General features: G+C 45.7%; 1 protein-coding gene across 1 annotated transcript in view; it reads left to right on the forward strand.

Annotated features, from left to right (window-relative positions):
* Positions 1-21,362, forward strand: part of CNDP1 (carnosine dipeptidase 1) — a 49,194-nt gene that overhangs the window by 10,508 nt on the left and 17,324 nt on the right. Inside the window, exons 2-5 of the mRNA XM_045004473.1 lie at positions 10,240-10,356; positions 11,722-11,865; positions 16,631-16,790; positions 19,460-19,548. Coding sequence (XP_044860408.1) covers positions 10,240-10,356; positions 11,722-11,865; positions 16,631-16,790; positions 19,460-19,548 — 510 coding nt within the window. The remainder of the gene's footprint in view (positions 1-10,239; positions 10,357-11,721; positions 11,866-16,630; positions 16,791-19,459; positions 19,549-21,362) is intronic.

The following is a 21,362-nucleotide window of genomic DNA, read 5'->3' on the forward strand; positions in this document are numbered from 1 at the left end:
TTCCCCCTCCAATTGGACACTGGCAGAATTAATCATTTTAATCTTGTTTTTCCCACAGCACTTCAGTTTCTTTGCTTTTTTTTTTTCAACCCCGTTTAAAGCTAATTGTGAATAAAAATAAAATCATGGGCTTTATTTGTGAATTGTAGCATTGCCAGGTGTCTGATTGTTGACCAGAACGCCAGGTTGAAAAGGGACCTTGGTGGTTCTAGTCAGCACCTCGGCCAATGGGAGCTGCAGGGGCAGTGCCTGCAGATACAGGCAGCACACACAGTGCAGAGCCACCTGGCCGCCCCTGCATCTAGGAGGCAGACATGCTGACTGCTTCTGGGAGCCACGTGGAGCCAGGGCAGGCAGGGAGACTGTCTTAGCCCTGCTACGCCTCCGACCGGGAGCAACCTGAGGTAAGCGCCGCCCAGCTGGAGCCCAAATCCTCACCCCAACCCCCAGCCCCAGGTCAGAACCCACACCCAAATTCCCTCCCAGAGCCCACACTCCCTCCCACACTCAAAACTGCTCAGCCCCAGCCCAGAGGCCCCTCCTGCACCCCAAACCCCTCATTTCTTGCCCCACCCCAGAGCCCACACTCCCAGCTGGAGCCCTCACCCCCTCCCGCACTCTCAACCCCTGTCCCATCCCAGAGCTCCCTCCCACGCCCTGAACCCCTCATTTCTGCTCCAACCCCAGAGCCTGCACCCCCGGCCAGAGCCCTCATCTCCTCCCACACCCCTGCCCCAGCCCAGTGAAAGTGAGTGAGGGTGGGGGAGAGCAAGCGATGGAGGGAGGAGGGATGGAGTGAGTGGGAGCAGGGCCTCAGAGAAGGGGCAGGGCAGGGGTGAGGTCTCAGGGAAGGAGTGGGGCAGGGGTGGGACAAGGGCATTCAGTTTTGTGCCATTAGAACAGAGGTGGGCAAACTACGTCCCGTGGGCCCGTCCTGCCTGGCCTTTGAGCTCCCGGCCGGGGAGGCTAACCCCCGGCCCTCCCCCGCTGTCCCCTCTTCCTTGCAGCTATGCCGCCACGCGGGCAGCACTCTGGGCAGCGGGGTTGCGCGCTCCTGCAGAGCAGCATGGCAGCATGTCTGGCTCCAGCCGGATGGTGCGGCTGCCAGACATGCTGCTCTGAGTGGTATGGTAAGGGGTGGGGTTGGATAAGGGGCAGAGGTTCGGGATGGTGGTCAGGGGATGGGAACGGGGGGGTTGGATAAAGAGTGGAGTCCCAGGGGACAGTTAGGGGCGGGGGGGGTCCTGGGAGGGGGCGGTTAGGGGACAAGGAACAGAGGGAGTAGGATGGGTCAGAGGTTCTGAAGGGGGCAGTTGGGGGTGGGGAATGGGAGGGGGCAGGAGCCAGGTTGTTTGGGGAGGCAAAGCCTTCCCTACCTGGCCTTCCATACAGTTTTGCAAACTCAATGTGTCCCTCGGGCCAAAAAGTTTGCCCACCCCTGCATTAGAAAGTTGGCAACCCTAGTGTATTGAGCAGACTGTTGGGGCGGCTTCTGAGACCTTATCCACTCAGTAGCTCCTGAGACCTTATCCACTTGGTTCCCAAGAACTTAGCTCAACTCCAGACTTGTCACTGAGATATCTTTATTGACATACAATTAAACTACACTTTAGGTGACCAGGCTTAAGCATAGGGCAGTGGCTCTCAACCTTTCCAGACTACTGTGCCCCTTTCAGGAGTCTGATTTGTCTTGCGTACCCCAAGTTACACTTCACTTAAAAACTACTTGCTTACAAAATCAGACATAAAAATACAGAAGTGTCACAATACACTATTACTGAAATATGGCTTACTTTCTCATTTTTACCATATAATAAAATCAACTGGAATATAAAGACTGTACTTACATTTCAGTATTTAGAGGAGTATGAACAAGTCATTGTCTCAATGAAATTTTAGTTTGTACTGACTTCATTAGTGCTTTTTTTATGTAGTCGGGAATAAAACTAGGCAAATATCTAGATGAGTTGATGTACCCCCTGCAAGACCTCCACATATCCCTGTTTGAGAACCACTGGCACAGGGCATAGGTTCAGAGCATACCACACTTCTAAAAATAAAAAGCAAACCTCTACCTTTATATACATTTACACATTATATTGCATTTATTATACACTGCATCACATCTTCTGAAGCTGGCTTGGTCACTTTGTAGGAACCTGTCCATGTACAGCATGCTCTGTCCGTGCATTACTTAGGCTAAGTCTACACTACACCGCTTTTAGTGACATGGCTGTGCTGCTACAGCCCTGCCGCTAAAAGGCGCGCAGTGTAGCCACTGTTGGCTCTGCTGCTGAAAAAAATCTTCTACCCCCAATGAGCAGCATTTACGTTGTTGGCAGGAGCTGTTCTCACCTGTCGTTGGCAAAACTTGTGTCTTTCAGAGGGGGGTGTTTTTTTAACACCTCTGAACGACAAAAGATTTGTCTTTCACTTGCCACTGTAGACACTGGCGCTTTACAGCGCTGCAACTTTCTTGCTCAGGGGTGTGAAAAAACACCTCCCTGAGTGCAGCAAGTTTCAGCGCTGTGAAGCGCCAGTGTAGACAGTGCCCCAGCGTGGAGGTGGGTTTTTTAGAACACTGTGAGAGCTCTCTCCCAGTGCTCTGCCGCGACTACACGAGCCATATTAAAAAACACTGCCAGGCAGCGCTTTAACATGGCCAGTGTAGACTAGCCTTTACTTTTTACCTCATCTTACATTCCAGGCTTATTTTATCCATTGTTATCTTGTCCATTGTAAATGGTTCCCTGGGTGTTTTCCCCTTATCTTGGCTAGTGCAGACATTCTGTTTCCAGAAATAAGGCTGATCCATTTACCTCCCTAATCCTATCTCCCAAGAAATAAGACCTCACCAATTACTCATGTCAAGTCAGGCCTACAGACAAAAAAAAGAGAGGTCATGATGGCCATATCAGAAAGAACAAAATAAAAACAAGCATTTTCTGTAGTTGCATTCTTCATATTAAAAGTGCTGTATTTCTTTGGGCAAAAACCTAAACCTGAAAGTATTTCCATCTTCAGATTTCATCGAAAGCAAAATAAAAAATTCGTGAAACATTTTCACTTTCAAAAAAGACCATTTTCAACCCCTCCCCCTCAAATCATTTGTCAGTCCCTGATCAAAGAAGAGACAAAGCAAGGGATTTGGTCCTAACTACAGAGAACAATATTCCTGCAATAAACTGATGGATGACTACTTTCCTCCAGGGTCTTAAGCTCTGTGTAAAGACACATAACATAAATTTGCAAATTAATTAGAATAAATATTTTTTGTTCAACAGTATAAATCTTTAATCTTTGTATTACAAATTTAGAAATACTTCTCACTCTAAATAGTACTTAGCACTCAGAGTTGCTTTATATTTTTAAAGCACTGTACACGCAATAAATAATCCTGTTACTTGATTAAAATAGTTAAAGGTATACACAAAATGTTCCAAGTGGGTGGAGGCAAAGAGATGGAAATAACTGATTATCTGAATGCCAGAGCATGCCTGAACTAAAGCTGTGTTTTGCTATGAATAACAATGGCATCATAATGATTCCTATTAAATAATTGGTATTTCTCAGTACTGTGATAATTAGCTAATATTTGTAAAGTGCTCTGCTGTAAAGCACTAAGTACTGCTGATTTGTTGTTACAATGTGAAATATAATGTGTGCAGATATACACCTAAGTGGTCAAATTAAAAACTGGCAGTTGCTATTAAAGAGGAAAAAAGAACATAAGGTTGGTAGAAATTAAAGAACTAAATATAGAGAGAGTGAGTGAGCATCTTAGAACTCAGGGATGCTGAATGGACACTTAGGAGAAAATTCTTTATGGCTCTTAGTCAAGAGGTCACCCAGCGCTCTGGCCAGAAATGTGGTAGAAACTTTTGCTGGTATAATAATGTTTGCTAGCTGTGTGTTTGGTTGTTTGCTTTTAAACAACATTTCTATACTGGCAAACTCTACTGGCGTAGACGCAGTTATACCAATGTAAGTGTCTTTGCCAATATAGCTTATTTTGCTTGGGCATTAGTATAAGCTATACCAGCAAAAAAACTTTTTTGACAGTATAAGTTGCGTCTACACTGGGAGGGTTTGCTGGAAAAAGGATTGTGGTAGAATATTTAAACTGGACATACTGAAATGAAACAAATGGAAAATGAAAGTAATAGTACTTCGGCTCGGCCAATGGCAGGAGAGCTCAATTTAAACTCATATAGAACCAGTGGCAGAAGATTTCACAAAGGTAGTGTTGCATAATAGCACAAAATTAGGTATCAGGAGAACTTGGTTCTAATTCCAACTCTGACAGACTCTCAGAATGACTTTATACAAGTAACACAACTGCTGTATCTCTCTTTCCCCATCTGTAAAAGCCTAATGCTCACTATACTGCCCAGACATGGGTGTTGTGGGGCTTAATCAGTCAACCTCTAGAGAAGCAGTTTGATATTGTTGGATGGAAGATGCTATGTAAAAAATTATTTATTTGTATTGTAGAAGTGCCTAGGAGCCCTGGTTATGGACCCGAGTGTGCTAGGCACTGTATAATTACAAAATAAAAGGATTAAAGGATTAGAAAACATGCCTTAAAGTAACAGACTCCAGTAGCTCTGTCTATTTAGCTTAACAAAGAGAAAGTTAAGGGGTTATTTGATTGCAATCTCTATGTACCTACATCTTTGAGGAACAAATATTTAACAATGTGCTCTTCAGTCTAGTAGAGAAAGGTATAAGGCCATCCAGTGCCTGGAAGTTGAAACTAGACAAATTCAGGCCAGAAATAAGGCATACATTTTTAAAAGTGAGAGTAATTAATCAATAAGGCTACATTTTAGTCACGGACCGTGACCTATCCATAACTTTTAGTGTATACCCCTGACTAAAACTTGGGAGCAGGGTAGCCAGGGCGCGGGGGGGGGGCCTGTGGGTGCTGCAGGGGAGGGTTAGCGGGGCTGGGGCAAGCTCCCTACCCAGCTCCTGAGCTCCAGGTGCTGCCTCCACTCTGCCCCAAGCCCTGGTTCTGCCATTGGCTGGGAACTGCGGCCAATGGGAGCTGGGGGCAGGGGCGGTGCCTGCTGGCAGAGGCAGCACCTAGGAGCTGAGGGAGGGGAGTTCCTGTGACCCTTCTGGGGATCCCCCCGGTAAGCACTGTCCTGCACCCCAATCCCCAGACCTGAGCACCCCCCCCCACCCAAACTCCTGCTGCTGGGGGCAGGGGGAGGGTGAGACTCCCCCAGCAGCAGTCGGTGCGACTGGCCCAGGGCCTGCATGAACTGCTCAGGCAGCCCCCAGGCCAGGAACACCAGCTGCTGCAGAAGTCAAGGAAGTCACGGAATCTGTGACTTCTGTGACCTCCATGACAAACACGGAGCCTTATTAATCAATAGAACAACTTACCAAGGGTTGTGGTGGATTCTACATCGCTGAGAATTTTTAAATTAAGATTGGATGTTTTTTTTAAAAGACCTCTTCTAGGAGTTATTTGAGGAAGTTCTATGGCCTGTGTTATACAAGAGGTCAGACTGGATGATCACAATGGTCCCTTCTGGCCTTGGAATCTATAAATCTATGAGAAAGATGATCCCTGTCACAAAAGTAATGTGTCTGAGGCAGAGCAGCTGCTCAAAAACGACACCCAAGAACCAGAAACAAGAAATTGCTCACCTAAACTTTATTGAAAATGAACTGAAATAAATAATCTGTGACACAGGACTGAAAAGGTGATATACATCTCTACCTTGATATAACGCTGTCCTCGGGAGCCAAAAAATCTTACTGTGTTATAGGTGAAACCGTGTTATATCGAACTTGCTTTGATCCACTGGAGTGCACAGCCCCGCCCCGCCCCGGAGCGCTGCTTTACCACGTTATAGCCGAATTCATGTTATATCAAGGCAGAGGTGTATATACAATACAAAGAGGTGTTCAAAAATTGTTTTAACTTCGATATACTGGGACTGTCAAGACTGCCCTTCACTGGCTTTTCTGTGGAGGTTCCTGGGTGTCTTGGAGGTTATGCACTGTGAGCTCTCAAACGGTAATGGAATGGCCAGCTGAATTTTAACAAAGGTGTCTTTTCTCTGAATTGTTAATTCGTCATAGAAGATACAGATCTGAACAAAACTAGAGTTTTAAATGTTCACATTTAAAATCCCCTCCTCTTGGTTTTCACACTTCTGTGCTGTTATTTCACTAGTTCGCTGTGATTATAGACTTTCCACCACAGACAAGACTTAATTTCCAACATTTAACCAAAAAAAAAAAAAAAAGGAGGCAGAAAAATGAATCTTTAAAAAGCAAAGTTTCTGGTTCCCTTTATACATCATAAAAAATTAGACAAGCCCCATTTTTGTTTTTCCTTTTATGAAATGGCAAGCACTGGTTTTGACCTCTTGCTACACTGATCATATTGGTTTTGTGATCTTACAAGAAAGCCTCATTAATTTATATCTACAGTTAAAGGTATTTTCTAGCCCCTTCTGAATTAATGATGAGCATTTCCTTGTGCAGCCAGAGCCTTTCAACAAGGAGCCATCCCTCTTCTTAAGGTTTTCTCTGGGTCTGATTTAATTCCTCCCTTCTTAAGAAACTTATGTCCCCCAAATCTTGCTTGGTATTTCCAGTCTCATAAGCCGCTTTGTCTCAGTGCTAAAGGCTCTCACTCTAAAATGAGCCCCAAGCCACAAATGTGTGTAGCAGTTTTCACACTGAAACATTACGGGAGAGGTTCAGATCTGGGATTTTGGACTCTATTGTAAGCCTCCTATTGTTAAATCCTCTCTGCTGCTGCTCTATCCTAAACTTTAAGATACTCTGAACAATTGAAAACAAAAGCACCAACAAGCATCACCTATTTCTTATTAACCCCTCTGAGATATTTTTTCCCTACTCAAAATTTCCTGGCTTTTTTTCATGCTTGCTTCAAAAGTCCCTTCACTATTTCCATTTGGTTTTACCCCACACTTCTATTGCTATAACTGTTTAATGGAATCGTTAAACTATGGAATGTTTATTAGCTTAAACTATGAGTGGTTTATTAGCTCCATCTGCTGGGTGAAATTTTTGCCTCTTTTTATCTGGAGAAAAAACCCTCAGTAATGGAAGGAAATTGTTATTCTGATCATTGCTTGATACTTTTGTCTCTCTCTAATCACTCTTACTATTTCTACAATATCCCCATATTTAATCTCTACACTTCAAAATATCTAAACATTTTTTCTTATGATGTCATATATATTTGCCTCTCTTTTAAATGAGTAAAGGATTCCCCCTAGCCCACCTTCATACTTTCCATTACTCTACTTTCCAGTAACATTCAAATATCTGGTACATACAATATGACCCCACACTAATTTTAAACAAAATACATTCTGATTGGGCTACTCTGCCTAAATCTATTTTTGGAATGCTCTTGTTTTTTTGGGCTCCAGTTGCCTGTATCACTCAGATCTTTCAAATGTCAATGTTTCGAGTGCTGATATGCCGCAGAACTGTGTATGTCAGGAATATCTTCCATTTGAATATTACATTTGGTGACACAAGGCCTTATCCTGCAAATTTTACTTCTAGTAATAGTCTCTGCTTGTGTACAGTAAACATGTTGACTTCACCCATGAATAAGGGTCACAGAATTGGGCCAATGCTTGGTCCCAGAATTCCCAAACTGAAGTGGGCAGCATTCTAGATCACCATAATAAGTCCTTTAACTTCCTCATATGCATGACCTCTGACTTTTTGTCCAAGATCTGCTCTTCACTAAACTTGTGCGGGCAAAGAATCTAGCCATGAGTTTCAGATAGTTGATGAGGAGTTTGCTGTCTACCTGGACCTGGACCATTATATTCCTTTTGTCACCACCAGCCAACATACTAGCATTCCATTTCAATGTCAAACTGGAGTTTGAGAGATGAAAAATGGTAGCAACTATTTCCAGGGAGGACTTAATAACAGGCCCTCCAAGCTTCCATGTGATGGATCCACGAGGGTAGTTTGCCCATGATGGCTTCTAGCTCACGGAGACTTGCAGGCCATAGTTTTACTTTAAGGCTCAAGCCTCCAATCTCTGCAGATTAATTAAACCCTAGAAATATTGCCCATATGAAACCTGAGAGCAGGCCTAAGAGTCTGGCAATATTAGAAAAAAGTGAGTTTTTGTTACTTTGCCTGCCTGTTCTAATGACAAAATAGTAGAGATGGCTGTCTTCCCTGCCCAATGTTCAGACTGCACCATCCACTTTCACTGGATTCCCTGTGAATTCATCAAGTTTTAAGCTTCTTTTGGTCACCTACAAGACCCTTCACAACTGTGTCCCTGTAGCAGGGTGGACCCTGCTCCGGGGTTTTAAGGGGTTAAAAGTGGCCTGACAGAGCTGGGCTGATTGGGAAAGTGGCTGCAGCTGGGGGCCACGCCCCAAACTGAAGCCCTGGGGCTTATAAGAAGCAGGGAAGCCAGAGCCCAGACAGTCTCTCTCTGGAGGCAGAGAGAGATGGGCCTGGCTGCTTAGGGCCTGAGGCTAGATACCTGAGTGAAGCAGGGCTGGGGGACAGGCTGAGGAGCTAGGGAAACTCCAGCCTGGAAAGCCCCAGGCTGCGGCCTAGCAAAGGGCCAAAGGTACTGGGAGTTGCAGAGGGCAGCCCAGGGGTAGGACAAAGCAGCAGGTCCAAACCCCTTGTGCCTGTGATGAGTGGGCTGATACTGCAGTCTGCCCCAGGGTTTGGGGCTAGACCATGACTGTCAGTGGCCACTACTGAGGCAAAGTGGGGATAGTAGGGTGGGGGTTCCCCTGGGAGGGGGAGACCCAATTATAGTTAAAGGGGCACCGGGTCCAGGGAGGGACACGGGGGCCTGCGAACAGGGGGATCACCAGCCTGCCGAGGGTGCTCCAGGGCTGGACTGAGTGAAATTCCGAGACCAACCAGCAGGAGGCGCGGCAGGGGTGAGTCGGCCCGTTTACAGTCCCGCTTTGCTTTTCCTTTTCTGTCTCATAGCCCCCTGCTTCCTCCACTATGCCAATGCCTTGGCTGTCAGTTTGTCACTGTGCTTCTTACCATACTTCCCTCTTCTTCTTCAAATCCCGCCTCAGGAACCACTTCTGCTGTGGTGCCTCGGAGAAATCATCCATCTAGTAAAGGTTTGTTCTTGTGTCAGGTGGGTTTAGATGATTGTAGGTACATTTAATAAAAGCGAGTGATCTGGAACCATCAACCTGTGCAATACCTATGTCTCACATGATCTTATTTTCACTATCCTTGTTCACTCTCATTCCTTTTTCTCCTCGTTTATCAGTCTCAATTTTTTATATCTTGTTCTCTCACAAACATCACTGAAACTGCAATTAAAACTAGAGGCTAACATTACGGGTTGTGCATGCAGCAGCATGTTTTGTTGACTCAATTTAAAGTACAACTTTTTGGACAAGCAGCTCATTGTTTTAAATCCCAGAATCCCTTTTTCCAAAGAGATTACGCCCTACAAAACTATTTAGTTTTTAGCCCCATCCTTCAAATGTCAATTATCTAGCTTCCCAGTTCAGAGAACCATCAGCAGAAACTCCAGAAACACAGGAGGAGAAGAATTTTCAAACCCTTGTGAAAATTACAAACTACAGTGGCTTGTTAAATCTTGTTTTGTCTAACGTTCGTGGCAGTGGAACTACAAAGGCAGTAAGTGACTTCTGCATTATCTAATGTTTCAGCTTTGCCCTTGTGTTTAATCATCCACAAAAGCCATTTATTGCCTCGTATACATCTCCATCAGGATTGTTATCCCTTTAAACAAACTGCATGTGAAATGTACATTTTTGAATTAGTTCTTTTTCCTTTTGGAAATGTCGGAATAGAAAGCTGAGCTCCTTGGGCAATTGGTGTTTCTGTTTGCATTTCCCCGCCATGTTTGTTGTGTTTGGCAGAACCTACAGTTTGAGGTTGTTTCACAGTTTTTCATGAAGATATAAATGTCTCTTTAGAAAATGTTTGTGCATCAAAATCATTCCCAGAAGTTGCTTGTAGTCCAGATAATGCAAAACCCATTTACTGTGTTTCCCTCCCCTACAGATTGACCAATAAACTCTGCATGCTGTATGTACTAAATGCCTTTGCCTAGTGCAGTGGGATTTTAAAGCAGACTGACCTGTCCATTGTTCAGCAATTATTTATGGCTGCCTGCCCAGCAGTGAAATGTACCTGACAAGTGCTTGTGGGTATCTTCTCTTCAATATAGCAAATTTTGTCTTGAACTTGTAGATATTGGCTCTCTCTGTTATCATGCTGCTTTTTGAAGCAGGAGTGTCCTCATCCTCCTCAGGCTTGGAGAATCAGATCTTCCAATACATTGATCTTCATCAAAATGAATTTATTCAGGTAAGAGCTACGCATATTGTCAAATAGCTACAATGCAGAAGTGAAGTAATAAAGACCAACAATGTGTGTTCATGAGACCACTTCTTTTCTCTTCTAAGGGGAAAATAGTGAGCAGGCTTCCCCAAGGCCTCAGATGTAGTGGAAATGCCACATTTCACTATGCAGCAGGGCTAGGCAACAGAAAGTCTATGGTGGCGACGCTGCACTCTTCTTGTGTTCCATGTAGCAGAGATCGTTGGTAGCTTTGCGCACAGTATACCATGCAACATGGGAATATGGGTGGATTATGGCCATCACCACTAGATCCATGCAGAGTATGCAAATCCATACTGAGCCAAAACCTTGCATAAAGGGGAGAAGCAGGCTACATATGCTGCTGCTTCCCTCACTTTGCCATGCAGACATGCCACCTCTGCACCGATTACTGGATTGGGGATGGGCTCCAGGTCTTTTCCTCAGTTCTGTGATGTTTCTGTGCATTTTTGTGAGTGCACAGCTTATTCGTTTGGGCTGTGACCTCTTTGCCAGGATTTAACCTTTAAAGGGATTCTTTAAAAAAAAAAGTGGGATCAATTTGCTTTGGGAAAAAGGAAGAACAGAGGAATGGGACAGATATGATTAGTTCATGTCAAATTATGAACACTTCATTTTGTTAGAATTACTCAATAGCACATACTCATTGTAACAGTGGGCATGTCTGAAACTAGATGAGGATTGTCTAGACTCTAGACAATTCATGCAAAATACAATTACCCAGTTCAAAGTGAATTTAGATGGACAGCCTTAATACTACTCTGGTCCCTCTACATTCTCCTAGACAGGGGTTTAGATCCCATGATGACAGTTAGCTGAGAATTACCTCAGATGGATAGAAGACAGAAAGATAGACCATCCCTCCCATGCAAAATCTCTCTAGAGCACCCTATCTTTAAGGAATCCATTGGGGCTCATTTTGTTTGCTCTGAAACTATACCCCCCGCCCACCCAAGGTGTACTATACATGTGAAAAGGGTGCTGTCTGAGGGACAAGTAGAAAGGTAAGAACTGTTGGGGTCCCCTGATGGAATCAAGAGGGTTGGTTTCAATGAAGTTCTGTAAAAATGGATGAGGAAATCAGATTTTGATCACTCTGACTTTAGCAGCAGAGCTGACACTGAACAAGAGAGAAAGTGACTCCGTGTCGTGACAATTCTTTGCCAGATAGAGCAGGCAAAGAGGCTACAGCAATAACATGGCCATGACAGAGCTGAAATTAAAACAGCTTCAAATCTGATGTGTTTTGAGTTCAAAGTGCAAACAACAGCACAGATCTGGTTTTCAATACCCCACTGGTTCATTTAATTATATTCCTGGCTTCCTTTGCAGACCCTTAAGGAATGGGTAGCAGTGGAAAGTGATTCTATTCAGCCAGAGCGAAGACAAAATGTAACACAAATGGTGGAATTAACAGCAGACAGGCTTCGAGCTATGGGAGCCACTGTTGAGTTAGTGAAGTTGTGCTCCCACAAGGTACCTATTTGTCATTGCCATGTTTTAAAAATACTCTGATCTGCACTTTAACGGTGTGTTCTTATGTAACATATGGATAATTCTCATTGGTAGGAAGGAGTGAGACACCCATTGTCACATGTATGCAGAGGCATTCTCACTTCTAAGCATAGGATTAAAACATTAGCCCAGGAAGTAAGGTGGTTTCTTATATTTGGACCCAGCAGAGAAGGAGATACAGACAGAGAGGAGCTCATTTAAGCACATAGACTTATAGACTCATAGACTTTAAGGTCAGAAGGGACCATTATGATCATCTAGTCTGACCTCCTGCACAACGCAGGCCACAGAATCTCACCCATCCACTTCTATAACAAACCCCTAGCCTATGTCTGAGTTATTGAAGTCCCCAAATTGCGGTTTGAAGACCTCAAGCTGCAGAGAATCCTCCAGCAAGTGACCTGTGCCCCATGCTGCAGAGGAAGGCGAAAAACCTCCAGGGCCTCTGCCAATCTGCCCTGGGGGAAAATTCCTTCCCGACCCCAAATATGGCGATCAGTTAAACCCTGAGCATGTGGGCAAGACTCTCTAGCTGCCTTGGAAACCTTTATTGTTCTTGCAACAAAACTGAAACCAACTCAAAAGTGAGGCTTTACTCTGGGGAGAGGAGAATGCTCAAACATTTAAAGGGACAGGACAACACATTCCTACACCTACATTAAAAAAACTTCCCAAATATAGATGTACCTTATCATTTACATAGACCCAAAGACTTTAAGGCCAGAAGGGACCATCAGGGATCATTTAATCTGACCTTCTGCATATTGCAGGCCACAAAATCTCAGCCACCTACTCCGGTACTAGACCCCTAACCTCTGGCTGAGTTACTGAAGTCCTCAAAACATGATTTAAAGACTTCATGTTACAGAGACTCCACCATTAACATTACTTTAAACCTGCAAGTGGCCCATGCCCCAGGCAGTAGAAGAATGTGAACCCCTTCCACTCTCCCCCAGGGTATTTGCCAATCTGACCCAGGGGAAAATTCCTTCCCTACCCCCAAATAGGTGATCAGCTAGACCCTGAGCATGTGACCCTGGGCAAGACCCACCAGCCAGAAACCTGGGAAAGAATTCTCTGTAGTAACTCAGAGCCCTACCCATCTAGTATCCCATCTCCGTCCATAGGAGATATTTGCTACTAGCAGTCACAGATTGACTACTGCCATTGTAGGCAGTCCCATCATATTAATTCCCATCTTCTCCAATTTAATAAATAATTTCCAATGTGGAACTGTATCAAATGCCTTACTGACATCCAGGTAGATTAGATCTACTGCATTTCATTTGTCTAAAAAATCAGTTATCTTTTCAAAGAAGATCAGGTTGGTCGAAATGATCTACCTTTTGTAACGTTATGTTGTATTTTATCCCAGTTACCATTTACCTCTATGTCATTAACTACTTTCTCTTTCAAAATTTGTTCTGAGACCTTGCATACAATTGAGGCCCATAGTTTCCCAGATCACGTTTTTTCCCCTTTCTTAAAAATATGTACTATATTAGCAATTCTCCAGTCATATGGCACAACCCTTAAGTTTACAGGTTCATTAAAAATCCTTGCTATTGGGCTTGCAATTTCATATGCCAATTTCTGTAGTATTCTTGGATGGAGATTATCAAGACCTCCCCAGTTTAATGCCATAAAAGACTAAATAATCTAACAAAAATTTGTGAGTGAACAAGCCATGATCTGCCAAATAGTGGTGGATATTTTCCTTCAATCACATAAAAGGGATTGTCCATCTAGTTGAAATTTCACCTGGAGTATCCTTTTTGGGACTAACTTTTCTCCAGTATAAATCTTCAAAACCATACAGGTTTCTTCCAGAGGAACTTGTAACAAAGTCTGGTGATAGATGCAGAAATCAATGAAATGGCAGCTCCAGTATCAAGCTCCATTCTTGTAGAAATTCCTTCAATCAAGGGTGTGACCCAGATGTCATTTCTGACTCCAGATAATGTAGTGCTAAGTCTTGGCCAGTGTCACTAGAGCTCTTGTCTTTTTCCACATTATGAATTCCTGACTCCCATCTTCTCTTAGCTTCAGTCTTCATAGGTGTCTTCTTGTATGGACGATTAACCTGTGCTGGAGATAGTTGAACTGTGACAGATCACAGCAATGTGTCCTTCCTTCTGGCACATACTGCAAATGACCTGGTGTGTCCAGCAAGTCTTCTCAGCATGTATAGTTTGTGCACAGTGGCCACACAGAAATTCCTTACATTCCCGTGGTTTTCTGTCTCATCAGTTCATGAGATGAACTTGTCAGTTCATGCTAAAGTCCAGAGAATCCTGGAAGTCCAGTCACTTCAACTGCCTTCTTGAATGTAAGCACTGATACAGTAAATAATTTTTTCAGGACCTGCTCATTGCATAATCCAGAGACTAACTGGTCATGGAGGGGATCACTTAATATTTGTCTAAACTGACAGCTTCCTTAGAGCAGCAGTGAACTGTACTACCGACTCACCACTTCCATGATGTTGCTGATGAAACTGATATAATTCTGCTACCATCGATGGGTAGGAGAAAAATGTTCCTGCATTGCTGCATGAATTGCAGCATACGTGGCAGTTCTGGGCACAGTTGAAGATAACAGGTCATGCAGCAGTCCATATGCCTTCAGACCCATCACTGTCAACAAGGGTCTAACTCTGGAATAGAACTACAAGTTACAAATGTTTGAGATACGCCACCCATGATTTGCAGTTGTCGAATTCGCCAACATTGCCCACACTAATTGCCATTCCTCTGTTCTCCTGTTGGACTTCAAACCTCCTGGACACCTTCTCTGCCACAAGGAAACTCTTTTTTTGTTACTGTGCGTCTGCACTCAACCTGCCACTTTCGGAGGCATGCATGCCAACACGGCAGACTGTAGAATTTTCCCTTTGGCTGTATTTGGGCTCCCTCTACTGTCTGTAGACCCTTTAGGCAAGCTAAGCTGCTGCTCAGGATGCCCACTTACACCTGGTCTGTCAACATGGTTGCTTACTTCCCCCTCACTGCTTTGTTTTCAGTAGTTCTGAGCAGCAGCCCATTCTTTTTTCAGTTTTTAATTGCCAATTCCCCCTCTCCAGCTGCGTGGTTCACACTCTCCCAGTAGCAAAAGCAGCAGTCTGTCATCCTGTGCCTCTGGGTGAACTTCCCCCTTTTTTACAGTATTATTTCCTTCCTTTTTCTTTTCATTCATCCCAGTAGGAGCACTGGACATGCATGGGATAGAAATCCTTCATTGCCAAATGTTATATCTAGACCCAGCAGAGAATGAAATACAGACACAGAGAAGCTCATTTAAGCACATATAGCTGCTGTGGAAACCTTTATTATTCTTGCAGCAAAACTGAAACCAATCCGAAAGTGAAGCTTTGCACTGGGGAGGGGGAGAGTGCTCATCATTTAAAAGGACAGGACATCAGTTTTCGTTCATTCTGTAGGAAGGAGAAAGCACTAGACTTCTTACAAATTCCCTCACCTACCAGTGTAATGCAGCAGCTACCTTCCTTTCATGCAGAATCAAAAGCACCTGTTAATGCAATGCAGTCTGCAAATTCTTCTCCTTCTTCTTTGAAACAGAGAGCTGCTCCTTTTGTGAGCCATCCAGTTTTCTCTAACCTGTGCAGAAATCTGTCTTGTGTGGTAGTAAACTGCCATATTAGCTTGAGACCTTAGCCTGTCTTTAGAACGGTGTGCAACAGCTGCCAGTGCTGCCTACCAACACGGCTTTATATTTCGTTTTTTAATAGATTCCAAGAGCCTGGAACTTCAATCTGTTGCAAAACCAAACTCAAAAATGGCTTCTGTGCAACCTTGGATTCATTCTCATGTTATATGCAGGGCTGGTGCAACCATTTAGGCAACTTAGGCGGTTGCCTAAGGCACTAGGATTTGGGGGGCGGCATTTTCTTTGGCAGCAACCGCGGCAGCCAGATCTTTGGCCGCCCCGGTCGCCACCAGCATTTAGGCGGAGGGAGCTGGGCAGGGGAGCATGGGAAGGCCCGCTTACAGCAAGTAAGGGGGGGGCGGCATGCAGGGGAACTCCCCGCCCCTGCTCACCCTTGCCCCGCCTCCTCCCCGAGCACGCAGTGACTGCTTCACTTCTCCCGCCTCCCAGGCTTGTGGTGCCAATCAGCTTAGGCGCCACAAGCCTGGGAGGCGGGAGAAGTGAAGCAGCGACAGCGTGCTCCGGGTGGAGGAGGAGCAGGGGTGAGCTGGGGTCAGGGGGGTGCCTCGGGGTGGGGAGCTGCCGCGGGGTGGGGGCCTCAGGGTGGAGGGGGGGAGCTGCCGTGGGGGGGCCCTCAGGGCGGGGGCTCAGGGACGGGGGAGGACGCAAGGTGGAAGTTTCGCCTAGGGCGCGAAACATCCTTGCACCAGCCCTGGTCACATGTAGTGTGGACAGTTTTCTATCGTCTCCATTGCAGGCTGAGTTGTGAGGGAATGGAAGGGCCTAGCAAAGAGCATGTGCTATCATTGTATTACAGTTAAACATTAGTTGGGCTCTTCAGTTTCACCACAGAAGCTCAATGGCTGGGGAGAGAATCTTAGTTTCTGTATAAGCTTTAGAGATAGGGTGGAAATCAATTTTGACAACCTGCTCTGATAAGAGTCCAGTGCACCAGCAAAGGGTTGTTTGAATACTGACAATTCCAATTCCCCATGTAGCTACTAGCCTGTTCCACAAAGTTTTGGCTTTTCTTTGTTACTGTGTTAATATTCCTCCACAGCCTGATGTCCAGAGCCTTCTGTTGCCTCCTCTAATTCTAGCAGAACTTGGTAAAGATCCACAAAAACCCACTGTATGTTTCTATGGACATGTGGATGTACAACCTGCCAAAAAAGAAGATGGATGGAAAACTGACCCCTACAACCTGACTGAAATTGATGGTCTGTACATGGTCATTATTCTGGCACAAGTATTTGTATGCATGACACTAACTTATGGAGTGGGAGGAGATTCCCTCTAAACTCAGGCCTGGCGTAAGAAGGTGCTACTTGTGTAGAAATCTCTGGGACAAATTCAGGGAAAATGGGCCTTCAGGAGCCATGCTGTCATTGGTTGAGTCCTGCTTGTGATTACACAGAATCAGCTGGGAAAGAGCCAGCAGGAGTTAATCAGGGTTGGTTGTAGGAACAGGCAAGCAGGGCAGTCGCCCTGGTTGCAAACTTCCAGTGGGCACTGTACTGCTGTGCTGCTTGTGGGTTTTCAGTTTTGGGGGGTATTTTGTTTTTGCTCTGCTTTGATTGGCTGGCTGTTTTTGTTTTTGTTTTGGCTCTGCTGATTTGTTGGCTGCGGGCTGCACATGATAGGGTTTTGTTGGTTTTTTGTTTGGTTGGTTTGCTTAGACACTGGTGGGCTGAAAACATTTTCCGCCTTGGTCAACAAAACAGAACAGGGCATGGTTTTGCTCTGAAATCCTCTGGGTCAGAAGAGGATGATGAGGAATGAACAGCGCCTCCTCCCATTCTGCTGTCTACCCAGTTCTGTGATACCACAGCTCCACAGAGCTCTGCCAAAGGACCTCCCACAAGGGCCAAAAGTCATGGGCAGCTGTGAGCCCCCCCATTTGGGGATGCTAGCCAAGCAGCCCCACCCCTTCTGTCTGAAGCCCTGCCTCCACCCCACCCCCATCCGCCGGAGCCCCCAGCCTCCCTCTATCCCCTCCCCAGCTGGAGGAGCCCCAGCCAAACCGCCCCGGCCTCTGGACCCAGCTCTGGGCCACCAGCTGGTCCCAGCTGCCTGCTGGCCTCTAGCCAGAGCTGAGCTCCCACAGGCTTGGCAGAGCGTGTGCAGGGCCAGGGCTTGGTTTACGGGAGGCTTAGCCCCTCCTGGCCTATTATACCCACCACCCATGCCAACAGTGATGAATGGAACTCAGTCATATTTCCTCCCTTAATTTCATGCTCCCACGAGAAATCAGATGGATCTAAGGCAATGTAGAAGAGAAAACTATGGAGCCAAGGTCACAGTGAGTCAGTAGAAGAGTAAAGTAGAGAACTCAGAAATCCCAACTCCCACTCCTGTGCTCTAACCACTAGACCAGGGGTAGGCAACCTATGGCATGTGTGCCAAAGGCGGCACGCGAGCTGATTTTCAGTGGCACTTACACTGCCTGTGTCCTGGCCACCGGTCCAGGGGGCTCTGCATTTTGATTTAATTTTAAATGAAGCTTCTTATACATTTTAAAAACCTTATTTACTTTACATACAGCAATAGTTTAGTTATATATTATAGACTTATAGAAACATTAAAATATACTACTGGCACGCAAAACCTTAAATTAGAGTGAATAAATGAAAACTCGGCACACCGCTTCTGAAAGGTTGCCGACCCCTGCACTAGACCACTCCTTTCCACTCTTTGGGACCGATTCCTATCAAACTTACCAGTGTAGCTCCATTGACTTCAATGGCAGTTACTTTGGATTTACACCAATGTGAATGAGAGCAGAATCTGGACTTTTATAAATGTATACAAATTTATCAATCTGAAAAGTTTTGTAGTAATACCATGGCCTGTATCCCTGGATGTGTTTATAGGACTTCTAGGTAGTGTGCAATTCCTACACACACCACTGCTGAGTGATACCATCCCTACAGTTCTTTTTGTGGGCTTCATCTGCATAGCAACTGCATGTTGTGCCAAACTGTATTGAAATGTTGTGGTCTGGACAAACTTCTGTTAAGAACTAGAATAAAATCAACAAGCAGACTTGTGCCACAAATCAACATTTGAACTTGGAGTCCTCAGAGGTCTAGTGCACTAACCCTACTGGGAAACATCTAACACCTTTATTTAAAACTATTCTGTGAAATCCTGGTTCCATTGACTTCAATGGGAGTTTTGCCATTGACTTCAGTAGAGCCAGGATTTCACTCATTTATATCTGAAGCAGGGCCGCCCAGAGGATTCCGGGGGCCCGGGGTCTTCGGCGGCGGGGGGCCCTTCCGTTCCGGAACCCGCTGCCAAAGTGCCCCGAAGACCCGCGGCAGGAGCCCCCCACCGCCGAAGCGGGACCGCCGCCGAAGCGCAGCCCGGTCTTCGGCGGTAATTCGGTGGCGGGGGGAGGGGTCCCCGCCGCGGGCCTTCCGGGCCCTTAGGCGGCGGGTCCCGGAACAGAAGGGGCCCCCTGCCGCCGAAGACCGGGCTGCGCTTCGGCTTTGGCGGCGGCGGGTCCCGCTCCCCCCAGTCCCGTTCCCGTTCCCGGCCCCGGCCCCAGCCTCTTACCGAGCGCGACTCCGGCGGGGCCTGAGCTCCGTCCCGCTCAGAGCCGCGTGCTGAGGGGGCAGGGCTGTGAGCTCCACGCCGAGCGGAGGCAGCTGCCCCGCCCCCTCCCCACGCCGCTCTGAGCGGGGCGGGGCTCGGGCCCCGCTGGAGACGCCGAGGCTCCAGGAGAGGGGCGGAGGCGGGAGCCTCCGCTCTTCTCTTGGGGGGCCCCTGCGGAGCCCGGGGCCCGGGACAAATTGCCCCCTTTGCCCCCCCCTCTGGGCGGCCCTGATCTGAAGCAGCATCAAAGGCTCCAAAGTTTGATATAAGCTTTTTTTTTTTTTTTAAGGAAATCTTTATGGGCGTGGAGCAACAGATAACAAAGGACCTGTCTTGGCCTGGATAAATGCAGTGGAATCATTCAGAGCACTAAAATTAGTAGGTAGCAAAGAGAAACATTTGTATTCCAGTGGCACTGCAGGAGTGAATTTCAGATGTAACCTCATCCCCACAAATTGGTTTCAAATATTTGCAAACATTAGTATATTTTTAATGCTGTTTCCAAGCCCATTCCAAGATCATTTTGTGCTTGGGTATTTTATGTATTGACCGGGCTCAATGTAATGCAGAGGGTGCAATCTCCTTGTCCTGCCTTATAGAAGGTACTGAGGAAAAAGGCAAGCATTAAACTGATTTGATACCCAGGAAGACCATTTGCTTGAAAGCTTTTTAAAATTGTAAAAGAACTGACTTTAAAGCAAGTATTGGTCATGCTTAGTTTTGCACCTTTCTGTTCTGCTGGTGGCTGCAAGTTATCATCGGTATGTGTGTATCCATGGACAGTATAAGGATACGAAAGCACCTGGAAAATGCTCATTCAGAACAGTATATTCTTTCAACAGCATATGAGATTCAGCAAAGAAAACAGCTAGTCTGCAAATATAGAAATTATATCTTAAGTTATTTGCTGTCCAAGTCAGCTGTTGTAAACTGATGTGGTTTATGGCTGTTTTTCTACAATGTGTTAATCTTTCAAATCAGTAATGTCCAGGTTAGCATTTTAACAAGTGAACAATACTGGATTTACCATGGCGCCAATGGCGCCATAGCACTGGGCCCAAGCTCAGAACAGGGCCCGTAACACTCGCTTCCTCCCCTCTGCAGAAATGGAGCCTCAGAGCAGCCCAGATCCAGCATGGGAGCTGAGAACCCATGGGGCCCTGGGAGATGTAGTTCCTTGGCCAGCTCCCTGCCTATAGAGCTGGCCCTGGAGCAGGGAAGGAACTACATTTCCTAGCATTCCCTTGGCCGCTATCAACAGGAAAGGGAGGAGAGAAGCTGAGACCCCATGCACTGCAGCTTGCTGTGAATGGAGAGCTGGCTGCTAGAATGGGGTGGCACTGTGAATGGGGAACAAGTGTGCCCAAGGAGTAGAAGGCTTTGGCCCCGATATCACCCTCAGAAGACTTCCCCAGACTGGCTTAGCGATGCCGGTGTGACCTTGTCTGGCAGCCCCCAAAGAAGGAACTGAGTGGACTAAATGGACAGTGACCCTCTCTATCTGAAGCCTAGCAAGGGAGGTACGTGGATCCCACTAGAAGTTAAAATGATAAGTAAGGGAGGGGAGGCTCTACTAAAGGACCTGGGCAGCTTCAGATACAGTACAGGAGGATTTCCACTTCTGAGCCATGAAAATAGAAATGGACTTTTCCAGATTTATCTAATATTCAGAAAGGGAATCTAGCACCTGCCTTCCAGATTTGAACACCCTCAAAATTCAGGAGTGCTCAAGCTCAATTTGGGCAACTGTTACTTCATTTCTCCCAAATCAAATATGTTGATCCACTGTAATTTGCTGTAGAAAAAGTAGGATAAAATTGAGCAACAAATGCTGGGGTCTTCCGAATGCTAACTAGGATTGGATCTGCTATTTTCAACAGCCATTACCGGTTTTTTTTTGTTTGTTTAAAAGGAAGACAGTGATATTGCATTGGCAAATTCCCCATAGAAACAAAGAGTGGAACAAAAGAATAACAAAGGCGCCTCAACTTTTCCTCATTTATGGAGGACAGTCTTATAATATGGATCCAGATATCTTCCAATCACACAAGCTGAAAATTGTTCCACTTTACTGGAGCTCTGTAACCATGCGGGAACCAGTCCTGTCTGTATTTTGTGCACATCTAAAATTCTTACTGAATTCAGAAGTGCCTTGCTTTTGTGACCATACTACCTGATATTTTCAGCCATTG

Source organism: Mauremys mutica, chromosome 2 (genome assembly GCF_020497125.1).
Source record: "Mauremys mutica isolate MM-2020 ecotype Southern chromosome 2, ASM2049712v1, whole genome shotgun sequence".
NCBI lineage: Eukaryota > Metazoa > Chordata > Testudines > Geoemydidae > Mauremys > Mauremys mutica.